Consider the following 23,566-nt stretch of genomic DNA (forward strand, 5'->3'; position numbering starts at 1 on the left):
GCTGCTGCATCGCCGCCACTTCCAGGTATAGAGGTCCGGACCGTGACCCAACATGGCCGCCCGTGCCTGGGCGGGCGTATCTTTTTCGGCCGTTCTGCGCATGCGCTCTGCGCATGCCCAGAACGGCCAAAAAAGACACGGGCGGCACGGCCACACACATAGGGGGTTTATTATAGAGGATGAATGAATATAATATTGTTTGTTCCAGAAGTTTTTGTAATTTTCTGCCATGAAACAAGCAACAGGCCTTTTTAGATAGTAAAGAGCCAGAAATTTAAAGCCAGAAATTTTTCAGTCTGTTTTAAATTAAATATTCAGAGACTTCTCAGTCTCTCCCCCCACCCATCAAAGCCCTATGGCAAGCAGATCCCTATATACCTGGGGTGGGGGCTGGGGGGTAACCACAAAAAGGAATTCACAGTCTACCTTGCAAAAGCTGTGTTGGATGGTCTGGGCAGAGAGTCTGCTGCAGAGGACTCTTCCTGCCTGCTTCCTGGCTTGCTGGGGAATGCCAAGTTCAGGCTTCAGGGAGGCCTACACGGAGGCCTCTCTGGAAGCCCTGCCCACCTGCCAATCAGCTGAGAGGCGGGGAGAGAAGAGCTGCTCTGCAGTTTGCAGGCCGCTCGGATCCTCGGCCAGAGCCAGAGGGCAAGGCAAGCAGGATGGCAAGTGGCTGAGGGGCCCTGGGGCTGGGGTGGGGGTGGCAGGAACTGGTGTGGTGCCCCCTCCTCAGTGGTGCCTAGGGCACGTGCCCTGGCTGCCCCCCCAAGTTCCACCCTTGAATGCAGGTGGTGTGCCTTTCTCTTGACAAGATGCATCCTTTCTTGCCTCGTTGCAGGCACTGTCATGGTTAGGTGTGCAGTGGCTTGTGATATCCATGTTGAGATCTGATTTGGCAATTTTGCTGAGCCAAGGCAAAGGGATGTGTATTAGTTGCTAGGCAACAGCAAGGGACTTTCAGCTGCTGATTTGTTGGCTCCCCGACCCCTGGGCCAAATATCCCATTTACTTTTGGAGTTGGCCCTGGGCTAGCATATATTGATACAGATATGAACTATTCCCTATCAGAAGAAAGAGAGAGAGAGAGAAACTATTTGCTAAATGTGCTTTCAAAATTCAGCCATCTGGTCTTGGCAAAATAAGGAAATTCTATAAAAGTAGTTCCATTTTTATTAAAGGGCATCCAAAACAGTCATATCTCCTGGAGCTGTTTATTTCTCTTAAGTTAAAACAATTAGTAGACTAAATGTTGGTCACTCTGGCCAGGAAATTGAATCCTTTTAAGAAAATCAATGTATGACCATCCAGTTAGCATAATGTTAATAAAATGTAATAATGGTGTCAGGATTACAGAAACTCTCTCTTCACTTTTAAAAGGAAACTGACCTTGAAGATTGGATGATATTCCTGAATCATTGCCAGAGTATCAAGCTTGTTGTCTAGAGCTGTCTGAATCAGGCGCACCATTTGTCTGAAATATCACCTCTTTGCATTACTGCATTCATGGGCACAGCACTCCCATGGTGATGTGTTGTTCTAGGTGCAAACACTCAGCCCAATGTATCCCATTAAGAAGGCATCTTCTGTTGATTCTAATGATTCTTCTCAGTGCATGCACAATGAGCCTCAAGAGCAAACGTATTCTTGTCCTTACACTTGACCATCTTTAAGGGCTCTTAGAGATGGTCAAGGACAGGCATTCGACCACTGAGTTGTGTAGCTAATGCAGTGGTCCCTGCATTGCTGTCTTATTTCATTGTCATATCAAATCTAACATCTGCAGTGACAAGTGCTCTCTTTCAGGCTTTCCTTCTTCTCTCTTCTCCGGCAGAAAAACAGCTGGAGGCTAAAGGTCTAATCTCATTGCTGATCCTGCATTTGGGAGGAGGCCTGCTATGTAGGGGGCCTCTTCATTCTCTTTCCCTGAAGTATCAGCAGGGATGGATTGCCCTGGGTGGAGGTCTGAAACAGAGCTCTCATGATATAAAGGTGGTCTCCTTGGGTTCTTCTGCCAGAGTACAAGCAAGGCTGGAAGGTCCTGTGAGGTGGCCTGATATGGAGGCTGCCTTTTTTGGTTCTTTCCTGTCATGCTCTACAGAAAGCCACCACCACGGCTTTTCTTCCTGCAAAGGAAATGGAGGTGCCACCTCCTAGCTGTTCCCCCAGGGCCAAATCAGTCACTCAGTTTGACTCCGCCTGGATCTAAGCCTCCAGCTGCTGCTTTGGCTCTTGGTGGAAAATAAGAGGGCTGGAGAATAACATTTGGCCTCGAACTTGGGCCTTCCAGCTGTTGTTTGATTACAGCTCCCATAGTCCCCAGTAGTCGCAGTAGCCAATAGTCAGGGTTGATGGGAACTGTAGCCAACCAGCAGCTGGAGGGCTGGAGTTCTGCAGCCCTGCCCTAAATCAAGCTTCCTCTTCCGCATCACCATTCTATCCTCTTCCACACGGGGCAGATCTCTCTTCAGGGCCAAAATCCAGCCTCCTAGCCATACATGTTGGGGCAGACAAGATCTGTATGAGCCTCCTGGCAAGGAACTGTCTGTCTTGAGCTACATCTTGAACCTCTCAAACATCTCTTGGCCCTGAGTGGACTGGCCAAGAGAATCTTTTCTGTAGCTGAGTTTGACCCAAAGACCTTTTTACCCAACTCTACCCAAAGAATATTCAAAGCAAGACAAATGTATTTTCTTTAAAATAAAACATATTTTTTAAACAATAAATATGCAAGTTTTATTGCTGTTCCATCTCTACATCCTATTAAAACAAATATTTAATATTTTAAATATATATACACAGCATTTTATTGCTACTTATGTAAATAGTAGCACAGTTGTCTCTTTTAATTTGCCTTCCCCTTCTTCCTCAGCAACGTCCAGCTACCTTGGAGGAACCACAATCCCCATAGTGGCTTCCACCCTGGCCAATCTGCTCCTTAGATGCCTCAATTGTCCCCTCAGTGCCTTGAAGCTTTGTAAGCATTCCTGGCAGCTGCGGATGTCTCTTTGGCCTTGAAGGAGAGAAAACAAACAGGGTGAAGGGGCCTGTCCTCCACCATGTCAGTCCCTGCACGGACTTCTAGTCCCCTTCCATGCCCAGCACAGACTCCTCCTCTCTGTCTTGAAAACCCTCCATGGCTATGTACCCCCCAGTGAACTTGCACCTCATCAGGTTGATTTTTGCTCTTCCAGCTTCTCTGTCTTCAGGAGCCACCTGAAGGTCTCCTGCTCTCTAAAACAACTCTTTCTCTTCCCTCTCGCTGACCCTTGAGTCTGGAACAGCCACTCAGATGTGGCCCCTCGTCTCTCTCCTATCCCTCCAATGATACCTGAAAACCCACCTCCACTGTGCAGCCTTTGGCGTAATGCCTCAGTAGAGGCAGCTCCATCGGCTTGAACTGAATGCCCCTTATGCTTTCCTCTCCCATTCCTCCTCTTCCTCACTTCTCTCTCCAAAGCCAAACTTTAGACTGTATGCTCCTGGTGGCAGGGAACTTTTGCCCATGTACATTGATGACACTATAAGGAGGATTTGCAATATGCACAATTGTATATCATCCTCCTTGGTTTCCTGTTTCATCTCAGCTTAAACTCAAAAGGGCTGATATTTGTTTTCCTTTTAGCATTCATATTCTGCTCTTCCTCAAGCAGCTCAGGGAGGTTTATACATGGTTATTTTTTCCTCACAATAACCCTAAGAGGTAAGTTAGGCTGTGGGACAAGTGACTGGCCCAAAGTCACCCAGTGAGTTTCATGGCTGGATGAGAATTCAAACCTGGGTCTTCCTGGTCCTAAGGAGCTGTGGCTGAAATACGTACACATCTTTCCCCCACTTGCCCCCACCTCAGCTTCCCTCTACTTCTTCTATTGTATCCCTGTCTCTGTTTTTAGACTATAAGTTTTTTAGATTGTAAAATCACAATGAGGATGGAAAAGGTAGAGGTTATGGAGTGCTGCCTCTGTGAGACTTATGGTCACGCAGCTGATGGACCTGCATCTCTACCAAACTCTGCAGAGTTTCTTTCACATAGCTGAGGTCCGGCTACAGAGGAGGTGGGGAAGGAGGAGGAGGTGGAGAGGGATGCAGGAGGAGGGAAGAGGTGGAGGTGGAGGGTGGGATGAAGGCAACCTCCAGGGAGGCAGAGGACAATGATGAATCAGACCCAGAGGGCTGGAGAAGTGCAGCAGAGCCTGCAGGAACATCTGCAAGAGAGAAGAAGAAGCAGGAGGTCAGCTGCAAAGGCTGACATCCTACCACACCCACCATCACTTGCCCTCACTGCTCACTCTGAGAAGCTGCTTGGATTACAGGCACTGGAGCTTGGACACCTGAAAGACAGAAAACAAAGGAACACTTCAGCAAGCACTAACAACCCACTCACAGGCCTCCCCTCTGAAACCTTAGATATAGACTCAAATCAAGCATTTCAACATGAAAGAAACAGAGCAAAAGAGCCGTTCTTAGCCCAGCAGCAATTTCAGGGGCATGCTGTGAACATACCTTCCCTTTTCCACCGCTGCAGCTGAACTTCACTGCAGATGAGCCTTGTCCGCATGTGTCCAATTTGCAGGTTGATGGCCCAGAGAGAATGAGGGAACTGTTGGGAAATGCGGCAAACCCTCAGTTCTGCAACAAAGAGAGCAAAAAGGAACAAATGTTGTATGTGCTGACCAGGCTGAGTACTGGTGACTTGCAAAAAGGGCAGTGTTAGGGCTTAGTCCATCATCTGCGCTGGGTATCAAAACTGCAGCTGATCTTTGTGCTGGGTGTATATGCAAAAGGTTTCTGAGGTGTCGCAATACTTATGCTGCTGGACATAGTCATGCTGTAACCCTTTGAGGAGTTCTACTTCTTGCTGAAGATAATTATCAGCAATGGAAGGCTCTAGTAAGGGCTCTGACACAGAAGCTGCTTCCTTTGGAGTGTCTGTGAGGACGGAAGGACCTGGCACTGAGGTAGCCTCAATGAGCACTTTTCCCAGTAGGTCATTGGTGATGCAAGGTGTTGGAAGGGGCCCTGGCATCGAGGTTTCCTCAATGAGCACTTCGCCCAGGATGTTGTTGGTGATGTGAGGTGCTGGAAGGGGTTCTGGCATGGAGGGTTCCTCAATGAGTGCTTCCCCCAGAATGTCCTTGGTGATGTGAGGTGCTGGAAGGGGTTCTGGCATGGAGGGTTCCTCAATGAGTGCTTCCCCCAGGATCTTGTTGGTGATGTGAGGTGCTGGAAGGGGTTCTGGCATGAAGGGTTCCTCAGTGAGCGCTTCCCCCAGGATCTTGTTGGTGATGTGAGGTGCTGGAAGGGGTTCTGTCACGGAGGGTTCCTCAGTGAGCTCTTCCCCCAGGATGTCATTGGTGATACGAGGTGCTGGAAGTGGTTCTGGCATGGAGGGTTCCTCATTGAGCGCTTCTCCCAGGATGTTGTTGGTGATGTGAGGTGCTGGAAGGGGTTCTGGCATGGAGGTTTCCTCAATGAGCGCTTCCCCCAGGATGTCGTTGGTGATGTGAGGTGCTGGAAGGGGTTCTGTCACGGAGGGTTCCTCAGTGAGCTCTTTCCCCAGGATGTCATTGGTGATGTGAGTTGATGGAAGAGGTTCTGGCATGGAGGGTTCCTCAGTGAGCTCTTCCTCCAGGATGTCCTTGGTGATGCGAGGTGCTGGAAGTGGTTCTGGCATGGAGGGTTCCTCAGTGAGCTCTTACCCCAGGATGTCCTTGGTGATGTGAGGTGCTGGAAGTGGTTCTGGCATGGAGGGTTCCTCAGTGAGCATTTCCTCCAGGATGTCATTGGTGATGCGAGGTGCTGGAAAGGGTTCTGGCATGCAGGGTTCCTCAGTGAGCTCTTTCCCCACAGTGTCCCCCAAAACATTAGGGAGTCCCCCAGAAAATGGTGCAACATGGGTTGGGTTTCTGGGATGACCTGAAAGAGAGGAAATAACGCAGGAATCAGGAAATGATCCTGGCTTGTAGGCCTGATAGAAATGGCCTCCCTTTTCTGCCTAGGTTAGCCAGCTGGGAAGTAGCCTGGGATTGTGGGTGAGGTAGGCCACCCAAGGAATGGAACCAAGCAAGGAATGAAGAGGAGTACATTGCATAGCAGTGACTGGCAAGACAGCCCTCACCAAGTACACTTCAGAAGGGAGTGCAATGGCCAGGCTCTGCCTGCTGTACATACAAGTGCAGCTGCCTTCTACCAAGTCATGCTCTTGGCTCTCTTTGCCCTACTCTGGCTGGCAGCCACTCTTGGGCAGAGGCCTTTTCCTAGCTAGCTAAGATCCTTTAACAGAAGATGGTGAAGTCTCAACAGGAGACCTTGTGCATGCAAAGCAATTGTTCCACTGCTGGGCTATGGGCTCTCCCTTCTGTGTGAGGAAAGAAGCTTCTCCTTTGAGCATAATGGGAGCTGATGGTTGACATGGACTATCTCTGGTTCATGAACCAACCCCCAGTTACAGCCTCTTGGCCTAGTGGGGTGGGGGGTCTTGAAAATCTGCCTGGATGCCATAAGCAGGAAGCATAGCTGTGATCTCAGGAATGCAGGCCTGGCTCCTAGAGGTAGAAAACTGTGGTCGGAGAAAGAAAGAGTCTCTTTGGTCCGAGCTCAGAGCACATTGAACAGGAAATGTTGCCCTTGTTTTCAGGTGATCCTCCAATTCCATCTTGACCCATGTAATTGTCAAAAAATGAGATACTTTGGAAACAATTAGCTTCCTCTTCTTGAAGTCAGGGAGAAAAAGACCCAGAGGTTGTCTTGGGGCTGGGTGTGGGCAAAGGGTTCTTGCAGGACTTTTTCAAAAGTGCACAACCTCTAAAGGAGAATGACCAAACCTACCTGCCTGCTGCCACAGCCCTTTCCCCATCTCCTCTTTGAATGGAGGATAGCTAGATGTGACTCACAGAGCCCCCCCCCCCCGCCCAGTCTCCTCTAACACTTTTGGCTGCATCAACAGCAAAGGATAGAGGTGGCTGAACCTGCCCTCCTGCTATCCATTCATCGGATGGATGTCTGCCCATCTCTCTCCATTGTCTAAGAGAAACAGTTCTCCAAGGAGGCTTTCCCTGGGGGGCTGGGAAGCTCTGAGGAGAAGCAGGCACTCTCATGATCCACTCACCTGTCAGTGCCCCCTCTTCATCTTCATCCCTGCAGCGATAAGGAGAAATATTCTTAGTAGCAAATCACAGGAAAGAGAGGGTCTCCTCCCCCAGTAATACTAGGGGTATTACTAGTATTACTAGGGGTATTACAAGTATTACTAGGGGTATTACTAGTATGTGCCCTCCCTCTAATTTTAATTCACATGCAGCCAAGTATGTCATCTCCCTTAATCCTTATAGGTGGCCCTGCTAATTTTGGATGATTCCATAGTTGGGAGCAGTGAATGTAATTGCTGTTGAATGTCACTCATTGCATTTTGCTCAGAGTATTTTTCATTGAGGATTGACTGGTTGTGGCGGGGTGAGGTGTGGGCCTGCTCTCGTAGTTCACGGTCATGAGGCCAGCTTTCCCACCCCTCTCCAGTGTAGTTTCCCCACTTTTTAAAAAGCCCCCCCCCCCACAAGGGACACATACATGCTGTTTTGTGTTTAAAATAGGAGGGAGGCAGCCTGCCAAAGGTATCAAGGGGACAGTTGACGAAATTAGCATTTGATTCAGCAGCCAATTACTGGCATTCTGAACATGGAAAGGAGATGGGCTCACCTTGATGAGGCAATATATGCCACACCTGGGTTTGGGCTATGTCTGAACACCTCCCCCTCATCACTCCCCCCGCCCATCCCTTCAGCTGGCCACACCAGAGCCAAAAGCATTAAGAGGAGTCAAGGGTAGAGAAGAGAGCAACTCACTTTGGTTCTGCCTCTGGGTGAGACCTATGGGAACATGAAAGAAGAAAAGGTTAGGCATGTTCTTGGAAATAACATGGGGGTGCTGGGGGGCAGCTTTTGAAGTCAGCTTCAACTGGTGGGCAGGATTTCCCCACAACCCCCCAAGTGGGCCCACAGGAGCCAGCCAGTAGCTCCTGAGTAATACAGCTTCACCGGTCTAGGACCTCCAAGCTTAAGAAACACAGTGGAAATCAGCCAAGCAGGTGACCTTCGAGGGACGCCTGCATTTCAAGGAGAAGCTGTGTGGTGTGAATAGTGGTGGTGAACTTGTGACCACTGAAGTTCCCACAGGGAGCACAAACACGTGTGAGCACAGCAGGCTGGGCTTCAGTTCTCTGCCCAGACAGGCTAAAACAACGGAAGGGCATCTTTAAAAACCAAGTCCACACCGCCATTAGATTTTGCTTCACCCACCATGCCAGAGACTTACCTGCAGGCCACACATGACCAACAGCCACCCATCTTGACAACTAAGCTGATAAGCTGCTAATAAACTGACAGCCGAAGACAGCCAATTTATCGAAGATGCTTCAGCTAATCTAAAACGCTGCTAAGTGAGCCTGCTGCAGAATCTTCACAGGTTTCCAAGGGGAACCGTGATGGCAGAATTCTGTGGCTGACTGTGAAGTCACAAGTTACTGTTACTGGTCATGCTGGCTCTGGTTTGAATCCAAACACTGTCTTGGGGGTGCAGCTCAAAGTGTCAGAGCACCAGGGGTGAGTCATCCCAGTCCTGCCCTCCCTGCTCCCCACATGTCACTTTCTATTCATTTGACTTTCCCCTTCTGTTAACAAATTCTGAAGGGGGTGCTTGTGGATAGGGGTGGGCTGCAGCTGCTGCTTGTACAGTTGGACACAAAGTTTATAATAAGCCTTGCATGAGTCCTCTGTAACATGTAAGAGGGCAAAGGCAACAGCCTCATCCATTGCATGTTCCCAGCTAATTTCCCACCTAATCACCTAGATTAGATTTCCACCTAATCACTTGCTGAAGTCCTTTAGCTAGGAAATTCCTCTAAATCACATTCAGCACTGAGGCCCGTCTCTGTTCAGAATACACAAAAAGAAAGCCAATTAACTTGTGGAACTCACCACCTCTAGATGTGGTGATGACCACTGGCTTAGATGGGCTTGAAAGGGGGTTAGAAACATTCACGGGGGAGGAAAGATCCCTCTGTGGCTATTAGTCATGATGGCTATAGAGAACCTCCAGGTGCACAGGCTGAATCCCTGATGCTGGGGACATGCAATGGGTGCGGCTGTTGCCTTTGCATTCTTACATGTTACAGAGGAAGCATGCAGGTTTATTATAAACGTTGTGTCCAACTGCACAAGCAGCGGCTGCAGCCCACCCCTACCCACAAGCATCCCCTTCCTTCAGAATTTGCTTACAGAAGGAAAAAGGCGAATGAATCGAAAGTGACCGAGAGGGAGGGAGGGAGGGAGGGGAAATAAGAAGGACAAAGAAAGAGGGGAAGCACAAAAATGTGTTAGAGGTTGTTGATTTTTACCCACAATAGGTAAAACAGCAGAGCACTAAGAAATGAGCACACATTCCAGTTACAGAGTAGGTAGCAGAGGATGATTTGGATATTGCAGCTATTTAGAGAAAACACATGGAGATCCTTGTGTGACTAAACACTAAACATTTATTGGTTAAATACACTTAGACAGGAAAGACCTATATCTAATCTAAAGGACTACAGGTGAAACTCGGAAAATTAGAATATCGTGCAAAAGTCCATTAATTTCAGTAATGCAAATTAAAAGGTGAAACTGATATATGAGACAGACTTTCCAAATTAATGGACTTTTGCACAATATTCTAATTTTCCGAGTTTCACCTATACATAGTGGATAGGTAAGGAGAGAGAGAGATGTTTCCATCTGCTCTCTAGGAGGAAAGGAAGGATTGTGACTCAGCACAGGAAGTGCTGCAGAGTCAGTTCAGGGGTCATAGAGTAGGGACAGATAGGGAGACCCTGACTCACTGTCTCTACTCCCAATGCCCCTAGTGGTCATTAGGACAGTTGGTGCAAAAGGTCGATGGACTGGAAGTTCATCTCCAACAAAATGAAGATGGACCACAAAGAATGAGAGGGCGTAACAGAAGGCTGTAATGTACTTTTTGTACAAGGTTATGACAATGGAAAGCAAACAATTATCCCCGCCCCCTCTGTTTCTTCTTAGGAAACAACCCACATCCTTATTAAACTCAATAGGCCCAACTGTACAAAATCTTAGTTTCTGCTGCACATAGTTTGATGCACTGCACATTAAAATGAACATTGGACAAAGGGACCTCCTCTCTGTCCTCTCAAAAGACCCACCATGGTAGCGCATGGCCCCACGGGATGGATGAATCCCGCTAAGGATGCTACTCTTACATTTTTAGGCATTTTAGCGATTGCCTCCTTACAGCTATTATTTCTGCCACTATATTTAAACCATATGTTGTTGCTGGAAGTGCCTTTGCTGAATGTTTTTTTGACATTCTGTCAGCTGGTATGTATCCCTCACTTCCTGCCCCTCTGGCTGCTGGCGCCACCAACAGCACTGCAATTACTCTCCAGTATATTATTTTATCAGGAAGCAAAAAGGTGTCACATAGAAATACAGAAGCACTCAGTTGCTGCTGAAAGTCACTTTGCTCAGAGTGTTTTTTGCTCAGAATGTTTTTCCTTGAGGATTGACTGGTTGGTAGGGCGGGGGGCAGAGGCGCTCTTACCCCCGGACATTGGGGCCCTGGTCCATGGCCTCCAGGGACAGACTCCAAATGGTCAGGGGGGGCCCCTCCTGCAACCACCTGTGCCCGCCTCACCACACCGTATCTCCAGTGTTTTTGTTTTATATAATTTAAGTGAGGAGTGGCTGCTGGGGAGTGAGCTTAGCAAGACTTGCCTACCTGCTCCCCCGGTGTTGTCGGAAGTGACCGCTGGGCTTGTCTATTCAGCCCAGTGGTTCTTGATAACTGCGAGGCGCTCCAGCGTGTGGCATCATGGGCTTGTGGCAATCTATTTTAACTGCACTGGTGCGCTGTAGCGCCTCACAGTAAACAAGAGCCTCTGGGCCGAATGGACAGGCTGAGTGGTCACTCTGGCCACCACCACTGGGGGGTGGGAGGAAAGTCCTGCTCAGCTGACCCCCCGGCCCACCCCTCAGCCACACACATGCCATGGTGGCTTGAATTATGCAACAACAACAAAAAACAGAGGCATGGCATGGCGGGTGCAGGGTGGCCGCTGGAGGCACCCCAATTGCCTAGGTGCATCCCTGGCACGGGGAAGGGCGGATCTGCTCTCATAGTTTACAGTCATGAGGCCAACTTTCCCACCCCTCTCCACAGACGTTTTTCAACTTTTTAAAGAGTCCTCCCCACAAAAAATAAATAAAAATAAAGGACATGTTTCAGGTGAAAGAATGGCAACAAAAAGAAGAAGGACCTAGGTGAGTCCAATAGAAACTCTATATTGCACCACAAGAACCCACCCACACAAAACCTTTCCTGTATGCAATATTAAATATATCTGTAAAAAGACATTAAGGGGACACATTCAACTGCAACCTAATATTGTAAGGATTTTTCTCAAAACATACCAAAGGATGAAAGTTGCTGGATATTTAATATATACTGTTTTAGAATTACCCACATATATACTCAAATCAATACATAAATCCTTAAAATCATTAAAATTCACATATACATACACATTAAAATAACCAGTAATACCCATTATGTTAATATTTCATATGGGCTAATACATAAAATCTAAAAGCACCCAACTATTCTTTCAATAATCCCTTCGTTTTATAGCTTCATGAGTGCCAAACTTCCAAAAGGTGCACAAATGCAAAGAAGGGGTCACAAAACTCTATATGGACTTCTTGTACCACATGTGCTGATGTTTTAAAATCCACATCCAGACACATCCTCTGTCTCAAAAAGGTGATAAAACCAGCTCCACATTCTACAATGCATGTGTAAGCACTCCTTTCTGTACTGAGCTGAAAATGCCATCAGATAAATTCTGATTTTCTTTATATCTATAGCCCTATTCAGATGTTAGATTATGTTCAGATGTTACAGATGCTACACATGTACACATTTTTCTGTGAATGTTTGTACATGGATTCATTTAAAAGCTGGACCTGGGTACAGGCCCCTCAAACACAGGCTACAGATATGAAGTGTACCACTGTTTGTGCATTGAACGTAACTTGTGAATAGGGCTTATTTGTACACATAATATGCTTTCAAGGACACTGATTCCAAGTATGCTTACATGGCAGTCCAAGGAGCACACTTCAATTTCCTTAAAAGGAAACAGCACTGGCATTTTATGCTGTTTTTGTAATATCTTTTATTGACCGACCAATCAATCAAACTATATCAGGGGCTATCAATGGCCAGTTATGGAGAATATGGCATGATTCTGTCATGAATACAATGTAGCAACACATGTATTTTGCCATAGGAATGTTTACAAAATATATAATGCATAAAGGTGGCATAAAGACACTGGTTGATACCAATGCAGGCACATGTGGCCAATGATAAGAGGCCAGGCCAAGGGTGGCCTCTTTAGCCAAAGAACAATAATGTTCCTTAATAACTGGGGATTTTTCCTTGATAGCCTGGAATATCTACCCAGCATACTATGAGGAATAGGGCCATGGCTCAGTGGTGAGGCTGCAGATTTATTCCCTGTCATCTCCAATTGGGCTGGGAAAGACCCCAGTCAGACATTCAAGAGAGCCACTACTAGTCCGTGTAGACAATACTGAGTTAAATACTGGTCTGGCTGAATAGATGGTGACTTTCTATCTGAGTATGGGAACCCAGAGAGGGAATGGGCTGAATACAGAAAGGCAGGAGGAGGACTCAGGTAACAAACTAACCTCCTCCTCTGGCTGTTCCTGAGGCTGACCTTTTTTTGTTTGTGTGTGTGCTTACCCAGTCATTCTGGAGTTCAAGAAGGGCTAGGAGCCCACCCCGTACCCTGGGAGTCTGACAGTTGGATGGGATGGGTTGGGTTGGATTGGATCAGATCCAACGATTTTTCAAGTGTACAGGTCTAGTATAGGATTTATTGATTCAGCACCATAAAAGCATGTATCTGCTTTCATGGCAGTGAGAGAAAACTTACATCCTCATTCCACTGCACTGTGGTCTTGATCCAGTTTCAAGGTCCCCCGTGACTGCTTTTCCTAAAGGAAGAGACATGGCCGGTCTTAAACTTGCTGTTTCAAAATGCTATTTACGTGACATGTTATTTGGCCTTTACAATATTATTTCTTGATAGTACAATCACAATATTCTGTATGTCAGGGGTGGATCGGCTTTTTTATTATTATTATTATTATTATTATTATTATTATTATTACATTTATATCCCGCTCTTCCTCCAAGGAGCCCAGAGCGATGTACTACATACTTGAGTTTCTCTTTCACAGCAACCCTGTGAAGTAGGTTAGGCTGAGAGAGAAGTGACTGGCCCAGAGTCACCCAACTAGTTTCATGGCTGAATGGGGATTTGAACTCAGGTCTCCCCGGTCCTAGTCCAGCACTCTAACCACTACACCACACTGGCTCTCTCTTGTCTTGGATGGTCAGATTTTTCTAATACCAGGATTCTTGTGATTCACTGAAGTAGTTCTAAGTAAAAGCCAGCATGGTGTAGCCTTTACAGTGTTGTTGTAGGAGCAACAAGTCCCAAGTTCAAGTTCAACTCAGCCATGAAACTTAGTGGATGAGCTAGGGCTAGTCACTTTCACTCAGCCCAACCTATCTCACAGGGTTGCGGTGAGAATAAAAATGGGTGAGTAGAAACCATATATATTCTTCGAGCTATAGGGAAATTTTTCTCTTCCCTTATTTCTAAAATTGTAATAAAATAATAAATAACTAGCTGACCTGGTGCAGAACATCTGTGCCCCAAGTTCTCCCTGTCTTCCCCTCATCCCTTCAGCCATTCTCACCCACTCCGTTCAGCCCCAGTTCATTCCCCCCTCCCTTCAGCTCAACTGGCACTTCCTCTCGGCAGCTGGCTAGCTGGCCCTGCGCTGCCGCCTCTCACCAGGCAGCGCTTAACCCGGCGGCCGACCTGGTCTCTGCCACCGCCTCTCACCAGGCAGCGCTTCCTCTTGCTGCCCAGAGGTGGACAGCTGGCTGCCACTTCCTCTACCCACCCGGCGCTTTCTCCCAGTGGCCGGCGTCACTGCTACTTTTCTCTGGCCAGCGGCCGCTCGCCTTCCTCTCCCCGTCCCTTCACTCATGAAATCTCAAGAGAGCTGCCACGCATGGGATTAGCCACGGGTATGTCTTAGCAAATTAAATATATAGATTGACAAAGCAAGAGTGCAGATTTCCTGTACCTATAAGAGATGCACAGAAAAGAGGACATTTCAGCAGGTGCAGTCTTTCTTTCCCCTGTATAACAAACTGCCTCTTCAATGTATCTCTTAAAGATACAGGATACCTGTCCTCTTTTCCATATGGCAGCCCCATGCATACTCAGGATTTCTAAACACTGAAGGTAATCAGGATTTCTAAACACTGAAGGTAATCTGTCTTAAGTTATTCCAAAAAGCCCAGCAACTTAGAGGCAACAGGCTGTCCACCAGAAATTGGTCAGCGATTTTTTCCAGTGGCCAAAGGTACCTTTTCTCCATCCCTGCCATACACCTTTGCTTGTGAATGTATCATATCCAATCAGTTACTAAGAGAGAAGGAAGCATTAATTCTGTGAAAACCAATGACCCCAAGAATTCAGAAATGAGCTCAAAAGTTTAGTATTACATTTGCTCATATTTAGGTTGCCTTAACTCTTTAGCCCTAAGGAAAACACTGTCCTTAAAAATAATAATAATAATAACTTGCGTATGACAGTGAGGAAAGTTGTTTGTGGCGTGAGGATTTTCTGACACACATCTGAGCCTTTCTTCATGGAACACTCTGTTTCTCATGCAACTCCTTTGATGTTCAACAATATATTTTATTCAGCGGGTCACATTTCACCTCTTAATATATTTCAGTTTTTTGTACTGGGTTCAAGTATCACTATTAGGGTTGTTGCTTTTTCAATATTTTGGTCTTTGAGGCCTAACAAATCTGCAGCCAATAAAAACTCATTCTTTTTGTTTCGTGCCCAAAATATATCATCATGTAACTAACAAATATCATATTTTGGTTCCAATATCAGATGGGCAGAACACGTTACCTCCCAGAAGATTAACCTTTGCGTCTGTGCCGATTCATTAACTATGCACATCAGTCACCAGACTGCAGCAAAATTTATTGCAATTAAGCATTGCTACACTGTAGTGGCGGAATAAGCTTCACCATTATCAGTATCGTTAATGGCTTTCTGAACGGTTGCCAGTTCATTCATTCACCCCACCCAGCCTTCAATAATAAAATAATTTTGACAGAGAGCCCATGTTTCAACATTTTTAATAAAAACAAAATAAAAAACCATCAGTAACAGAGCAGTCAAGTTTCCCCTCTCTTTCCTCCTTGCCAAAATTAACAGAAGGAAAATTTCAGGCTGGCCTTGCTCCAGAAAAGGAGGAAATTGAATGGTCTTAGTTCTTATTCTTTGACTGGTAGCATTGTGTACAAAGAAGACTTGACTCTTGGGCTCATTTTGACGAATCTGAAGCACAGATAAGAATGCCGAGGACTAGATCCTGTAATTTATAGCCAATGATTCTGCTTAAGATCTTTCAGTACCACATAACAAATCAACATGATTTAGAAAATAACATGGTTTCTGCCATTGACATAAGCCATATGTGAGCTGCTGAGCTACTATGTAAGTCACAGTTATAAATTTTAAGTCGTTAGGAAGCAACCCTTTTACAATGTTGTGCTCTGTACAATTATCATAATTCTGAAAACCAAGTAATGAACTTGAAGAACTCTCTTATATTGTGGAACTCTTGCCCATCAACATGAGAACAGCACGTTACCTTACATTGCAAGAACTCTTGCCCACATAAGAACAACATATGAAAGAAGCATCAGAACAAAATCCTGGATTCACAATATTGATTGGGTCCTACAATCTTAAAATATAAATATGATTGGAGATTAAAGTGCACATGCTCCCCTTTGGACAACTGGCTTGAGTCTCTCTGTGTGACTGTATCACCTCCAGTTGTTGTCTTTTTAAGTTAAAGGTTTAAACTCAGTCTGAATTGCATGCTGAGAAGGTCTATACACACATCACAGTTGGAGAAAAGTCAAACTTGTGTGTCGGCTTTAATCAAGTCATAACTGACATACAAGTAATAATATAGCACCAAACCATGATGGATCAAACTGGGCTGTGTTCGGCTATCTAGCACTGAATGTGTTTGTTTGCTGCCAGTCTATAGTATGCATAGATCCAACCGCTTCCAAAAGAGGCAGTATCTCACCCCCACAATTCATGGATTTTTGCCTTACCTGAGTCATCCCATCACTTTGATATTAAAGCAGTGATTTCACATGCAGTTATGTAATGTGGACTTGTAAAAGCTGCGATCTCACATTATTCTATTCTATTTACATGGGAAACAAAATTATATTATGCCATGTTCTCATGACCAGAACAATCACAGTTAAAGAGTTAATCACAATCAGCCAGCCCCACGTGATTAATCACAGTGATTTAACCAGCATTGCCCAGAAATTCCAGGTTTTCACTCAATCGATGGCCCGGATCATACATAACATGAAACCAGAAGTCGCCGAACTCATGTTTTCAATTTGGAACTCTAAATCATGCCACAGGCATTCTTCAAACCACAACCAGCCAAACTCCAGTTATGGGAGAGGGCAGGCCTGCCCTGCTGCTCCACCACTGAGTCCGATCCCAGCAAGCTGCACGGCCAGACTGTGGGCAAAGCATTGGCACATCAACGGAGTGGCCGTGATTGGCCACAATCTTGAAGGGGGCATGCAAAGAGTGATCAGGCATTTTCAGAGGGGGCCACATGCCCTCAGCAGGGAAAGGGCATTTAAATCCCTCTCATGAGAGGGCCAGTCTTCTAGGGAAGGCTATGTAGCTGTAAGGGTGCTGGTCAAGCCATGGACTGCAAGTTCCCGAGTTGAGCCCACCTACCCAAGGGGGCCCTGCTTGTCTGGCCACCAACTCTCCATGGTAAAAGATAGAGCAGAATCTCTGCAAGCTCCCCACCCCCATTCCCTGTGAAGACTTGGACACACCCAAAAAAGATCTAGACAATCCATGTGCCATATCCTAGCTGCATGTGCAGAGGAGGGAGACACTGGGACAGACCTTTAAACCCACTCAGAATTCAAGTGCCAGGTCTGGCATCACATCATATTCAGATCTGCCAGCATGGAGATTGTAGGAGAGGGGAGCCCCCATTTTCAAGTAATCCCAGGACACTGAGGTTGCCGTATCGGGGCACTGGCAAGGGTGCACATGTCCACATGGGCAGAGGGGCTGGCAGGTGGCATGGCAAGGTTGCTGTTTTGGGGTACTTTGCACATGTCCAAATGGGTGGAGGGGTGGTAGTTGCCAAGGCAAGGAAGGCAATCTCTGGGGCACCCCTCTCCACATCTTTACTCCACACAGAAACTTTGCTCGATATACAGCCCCAATGGCCTGTCACTCCCATGAGGGAGTGATCAGTGGAAGAAGAGGATGTCTTTTGCCATCAGGCATCATGACTGAATGTGCTTAGCAATTTTCTCCCCTCCCCTCTGATGGTTCTTCTCATGAGCTGTCAGGGGGTGTCCCCATCACCTCTCACTCTCATTACTGAGCAGTGCTGCATTAGAGCACTTCCCACTTAATGGAGCACTACTGATCCCGGAAACCGGCCTTGCTTATTAGTAAGCCTAGGAAGGGCAAACCCACAAAGGCGAAGGGGCCAGGACCCTATTCCCCAATCTTTCAGTAAGAAAACTATAACTTGTCTGCCCCAGGACCCCTGCTTGGGGCTGAACTTTACACCCAGAATACCTCCACACACATGATTTTGGGCTGATAGGGGAGACACCAGGTTCTGAGATGGTCCTTTAAACCCATTCAAAATCCTCAGGTCTGGTCCAGTGTCACATCGTATGCAGAACTGCCAGAGCATGGATTCATGGGAGAAGGGAGCTCTGATCTGTCTGCCCCTGATCTGTCTGCCCCTCAACAGCGGGGTAGCCCTTCAGGGGCTTGTGCACATTTCCACATGGATGGATGGGCTGTCAGGGGGCATGCTCTACTTGGCGGCAGTCACCAGGACTATGACAGCACTCACCAAGATACCTGTCCCCATGGCTTTCCTCCATAGAGCATCCTGGCTCAGCTGTGAGCACCCAGTGGTCTTGCACTCTCATGAGAGAGTGGTCTGTGGGGTAATGGGCTAATTCTGCAGCATAGGACAAGAGTACCACTTCGTACAATGCTAATACCCCCTGGTACATTTAAGTCTATTCTTCACAGTTGGTTCTTCTCAAGAGCAAGCCTAGGGACTGTTGACCCCCCAGGGGAAGGGGCTGCCTCTGCTTCCCCAACCTTTCAGTGGAAAAAATAGAACTTGACTGCTCCAGGATCCCTGCTTAGGGCTGCCTTTTGGACCTGAACCCAGACACCAACCCCTGCTAATTGCTCCCCTCCCAGTGCTGTGGTGGGGTGCCCTGCTTATGTTGCCACCTGGAGTGCTTGTGTTTGTGAGCATATATCACTGTCACTTGTTTCTCGGGAGCTAAGCAATTGATGCCCTTCCTGTCATCCCCTTTCCCTCCTTCTTGTCAGGTGAGGGGAGCAAGGGACAGAGTTAGAACACCGAATGCCCATTAAGAGGATGGCAAGGCTGCAATGGGATATTGCAGCAGCCCTGTTGCCAGGCAACTCCAAAGCAGCATGGTGGCAAAGCTTTGTGCAAACCAAATGTTCAAAATGGAGTTGCGTGAGGCAAACCGAAGGTCACTTTTGCTGCGAAACCGCTGTTTCACGCATTCAGATGTACCGGAGTTCCAACTTCTGCCACTTTTAACTCTGATTTCATGTTACATATGAACCAGGCCTATATCTTTATTTTGGTCTTTGACCAGTTTAAGATAAAACATAAAAACACTAGTATTAAAAACAGTCTGTGTCTGTGGAGACAGTAACTGTGAAGTTAAAGCTATAATCTTATTGTTAAACTAAAATCTATGGAGTGCTATAAAATTAATTAAAATATAATAAAACAAATGCATCCAGGCTAAGAAGTTAGAGATGGTGAGCATAAAACTAAAATTTATGATAAGCTATAAAATAGTTAAGATTAGAATTAGATTTTGATTAAAATATGATAAAATGAAAACTGTATAACTGGGTAGCATGGGTGGTAGTGATGGAATGAACTGTGTCAGGCCTGATTAATTCTTGCTGGCGGTCAGGTCTTGGCAAATTTTGTATGCTGCCATGCAGAACATGGCAACATTATGTGTTAAGGACATAAGATCCTTATGTCCTTAACACATGGCAACATTATGTGTTAAGGACATAAGCCCTGCTGGATCAGGCCCAAGACCCATCTAGTCCAGCATACTCTTTCACACATTGGCCCACCAGATGCCACTGGAAGCCTACAGGCAGGAGTTGAGGGCATGCCCTCTCTTCTGTTGTTACTCCCCTGCAACTGGTACTCAGAGACATCCTGCCTTTGAGGCTGGAGGTGGCCTATAGCCCTCCAACTAGTAGCCGTTGATAGACCTCTCCTCCATGAAGTTATCCAAGCCCCTCTTAAAGCCTTCCAGATTGTTGTCTGTCACCACATCTTGTGCCAGAGAATTCCACAAGTTGATTATGCGTTGTGTGGGGAAAGAACCTCCGTTTGCTGGTCCTAAATTTCCTGGCAATCAATTTCATGGGAGGGCCCCTGGTTCTAGTGTTATGTGAGAGGGGTTGCAGACAGAGAGTAGTAGGGAGATGCAGAACTGGCTTGTGAGACCTGGCAGCCTTGTAAGTAGTGGGAGAATGAGGGTACTGCAGATGCCTTTATATAATTGGCACGTGCCCGGTGGGCTTGACTTGCCCAGCACCGCAGGGTCACAGATGTTCCAGGAAGGGGATCTTCTTGTATTTTCCATCTAACGCAGCCGAAGGGAGGGCGCTGAGACAAGGTAAAGGCTCTTCTGTGATTAGGGGCCTCTAACTGTTAGATATGCAGCAGGTGCCACTATAGTATGTACCTAAGGCATTCAGTGATTGGGAGGTTTTGTGCCCTGCCTAGATCATTTTGGTGCTCTGCATCCATTAAGTGCTGTTTCAGAAGTGTCCTGGCCTGCCCATAACCCAGGAAACGTAGTTGGAGAGGAAAGAGCCCAAGTGAGGTTAGTTTCACCAGCAGGTTTCACTTCCAGGTGAATTAGTATCCATCCTCAAGCATTAAAGGGGCTAGGATAAATGGGAAGAAGGATAGTCTTAGCCAGAAATTGAGCATGGAGGCCTCCACTTCCACCAGGCCTGCCTCCAGTTGTAATCCAGCATTGGAGACACAGTGGGGTACCTGGAATACTGCTCTTAGGAATTTAGACTGGACAAGCTCCAGGGGGGTGATGTTGGAGACGGGGACTAGCTGGGCTCCATAGAAAAGTTGGGCCAGTGACTTAGCTTCAAATAGTTTAAGGGCTGTAGGTATGTAATAGCCTCCTTTTGACTGGAAGAATTTTAAGACGGTGGCAACACTCCTCTGGGTGTTTTGGGCAACATAACTTCTGTGGGCCTTCCTGGTACCAGTTGCATGAAAGACCACCCACAGGTATTTGAAGCATGAGACCTGCTCAATTGTATCCGCGCTGATACGCCAGGAGGGTGTCTTTGGTCTCCGGGCAAAAACCATGATTTTGGTTTTGGGCCAGTTTTTGGCCTTCTCCTCTCAGTGTGGCAGCGATTTTGGAGGCCGTGCACCTGCACAATTGGCCTCTGCGTGGCCCGGGCCTCACAGAGACCAATTGCGCAGGCGTGCAGCCACCAAAATGGATGCTGCACTGAGGGGAGGCAGCCAAAAACCAGGGGCCATAAAGAGAGCTGGCGGGGGAACCTCCACAGACAACCCCCCCCCACGCCACCTCCAGGAACTCCCCCAAGGGGGAGTAAGGTTAAAAAATGTTTTTTTTTTAAAAAAAAAACCCACCTTCCTGAACGTTCACGAACACCCCCCCCCGAACTGTCAGGGGGTGTTTGGTCCAGGGTTGGACCGAACAGGGGATGGTTCGGTTTGATCCTAAACCTTCAAATCGAACAGGTTCAGCGTTGAACTTCTCAAATGTCAAACCTGTTCGCACATCCCTAGAGCCGATCGCGGAAAGAAAAACTTTTCCTGGATCTTTTCTCTGCACATGGAGGAGGAAGGTCCATACACCACATGCCTCCCAACTGCAAGAGACTGGTGTAGGTGGCGGTGCCCTCCCTGCTCTGGAGGAGGAGGCAAAGCAGCCCAAGCCTGCACTCAGGGTGGGTGCCAGCGGGCGCCTTGGATGGGATGAGTGCGTGTGCTCATGTGCCTGCCATGGGAGACTGGCCTGGGGGGCGGGGGCCTTTGAGGCAGCCAGGCTCCTTGTCTAATCTACAGTACGCCCATGGTCCCCAGTGCTCTTCTTAGTCCTTTTGGTGGGGGCGGGTTCTAGAAAGAATTGCCACATCATCTGCATAAAGCAGAATGGAGATGTGTTTCTCTGCCAGCTTGGAGGGATGAAAGTCCAGGTCATTTAAGTGGCCCACCATGGCATTTGTGCAGTTGTTGAACAGAAGAGGGGCAAGTATGAAACCTTGTTTTATGCCCTTACAGGTAGGGATGGCACTTGACAAATGGCCTTAGGGGTTGCTTCTGAGTTTTAGGGATGTGCCATCGTAAAGGGTATGGATGAGAAATAGCAGGCACCAGTCGATCAGAGAGGCTTCCAGTTTTCTCCACAATTTGATTTGCAAGATGAAGTCAAATGCATACTTGAGATCTATGAAGGCAGCATACAGGGAGACTGTGTTGTGGGTGGAGTATTTCCCAATTAAGTGCTGGAGTACTGGGCACTGGTCAATGGTGGAGGGTCCCTTTCTGAATCCAGCCTGCTTCCCTGGCAGTAGGTTTTCTTGTTCCAGTCTGTATCTTAGTTTCCAATACAGGTGTCTGGCATAGAGCTTGCTGATTGTACTGAGCAGGCTGATGGGTCTATAATTTGCTGGGTCGTCCCTCCTACTTTTTTGGAGATGGAAACAATAACTGCTAGTCCCTAGGGATGTGACCGTGCTTATCAATAAATGTAAACAGCAAGGCCAGAATAGGAGCCCACCATGCTGAATTATTTTTTATTTCAGCTCCAATAGGGAGAAGTCCAATCTTAATGCAGGAGCTCATGGATTGTGCTGTTAGCTTATCTCCATCTTGGCCACACACCCCAGGTTTTCACAACATAGTCTGTGGGAGTGTGCGGGGCTTGCCAATCATGGACCATGATCATTCTGGTCATGAACAGCTGGTCTCCTTGGTCACGTCACATACATCAAATTGCACATCAGCAGCTGCTGCTCAGCATCCTGCCTCCCCATCCTGCCTCCAGTTAGTCATTGATATATCCTGGTGTTGGTCACTGAAGGCTGTCTACACACTTTCTAGACAGAAATTCTGCATGTACAGTGTGAGATTAAAGATGGACAAACACGTCTCACTCAGTGTGGCACCACAAAAAAATTGTGGGGTGGGGCACAGAAGGAGCAAAGTTCCTTTTCCCCCCATATTAGATTTCTGAAACAGAAATGGGGACAGGTGGGGGAACAAGCTACTTGTAACAGGGCACTTGCCCACCCCACCCCCCCAGTCTGGAGCCACCTCTACTCACGCTACAGACACAAAGCAATTCAGAAGGTTTGTGCATATCTCTGTGTTTATGTCCATTTTATGTGACCTTTCTCCTCTTTGAAAGAGATTGCATAATACAGCAACTTAAACAATTACCTGCATCTCACATTACTTTGTACTACAAAGGGAAAGCATGCATGACCATTCCCATCACCACTTAAATACAACAGATAGTGGGTATATGAAGGACCTCCCCTATAGCTAAAAAAAAGCCCAGTTATTTAATTTAATTTTGATTTTGATTTTAAATTAATGTTGATAATGTATTTTATTTGACATATTCATATACCACCTGAAAGCTATATCTCTGGATGGTTTACATTAAAAAGCTATGAGCCACAAAGCACACATTTAAATTTGAGCCCTTGGGTTGTAGTGAGTTTAGTTTCCCCAACCTGAGGTTCCTCGCTGCCTGTGTATCATCTGAATTTGGAACCACAGGCTGCATTAGCTGTAGCCAGAGTTGAAGCAGGAAGCTCCTCCCACCCTCTGACTGTGATTAGCTGGGTGGGCTCTCCTGCATGCCAGAAGGAAGCCCACACAGCCAGTTCCTCTCTGCAGACTCTAAGACTGCAGAGAGATTGCTCTCCGTGATGTTCGAATTTCGGACAAGAGAATGTGGGGAGCAGAACCACAGGTCCATTGGACCTGCAGTTCCACACTACGTGTGAATGCAGCCAGTGGCTTTGATTAAATAAAAGTTACATTTGATGAGACACAAGAAGTCAATAGACCATATTAATCAATGATAATCATCAGTTACTCCTATCCTTCTATAGTCAGTGTTCCGTTAACCAGGGCCAAAGAAACTAATACTTGAAAAACAGAAAGCTTTCAGTCAG

The 23,566-nt window shown here is 46.9% G+C and overlaps 1 protein-coding gene across 6 annotated transcripts in view; it reads right to left on the reverse strand.

Annotated features, from left to right (window-relative positions):
• Positions 1-2,747: 2,747 nt before the first annotated feature.
• Positions 2,748-23,566, reverse strand: part of LOC128328813 (uncharacterized) — a 162,739-nt gene continuing 141,920 nt past the window's right edge. For 2 of the 6 annotated variants that reach the window (XM_053258899.1, XM_053258905.1), the window contains exons 1-6: positions 8,308-8,423; positions 7,839-7,862; positions 7,106-7,134; positions 4,501-5,913; positions 4,287-4,328; positions 2,748-4,202 (exon numbers count right to left, since the gene is read on the reverse strand). In XM_053258899.1, the coding sequence (XP_053114874.1) occupies positions 4,739-5,671 (933 nt within the window). In that variant the 5' untranslated portion in view covers positions 5,672-5,913; positions 7,106-7,134; positions 7,839-7,862; positions 8,308-8,423 and the 3' untranslated portion in view covers positions 2,748-4,202; positions 4,287-4,328; positions 4,501-4,738. Of the gene's footprint in view, positions 4,203-4,286; positions 4,329-4,500; positions 5,914-7,105; positions 7,135-7,838; positions 7,863-8,307; positions 8,424-13,024; positions 13,091-23,566 lie in introns of those variants that run through there. The other 4 variants (XM_053258901.1, XM_053258900.1, XM_053258904.1 and 1 more) reach the window with 3 other exon arrangements.

Source organism: Hemicordylus capensis, chromosome 6, assembly GCF_027244095.1.
Source record: "Hemicordylus capensis ecotype Gifberg chromosome 6, rHemCap1.1.pri, whole genome shotgun sequence".
NCBI lineage: Eukaryota > Metazoa > Chordata > Lepidosauria > Squamata > Cordylidae > Hemicordylus > Hemicordylus capensis.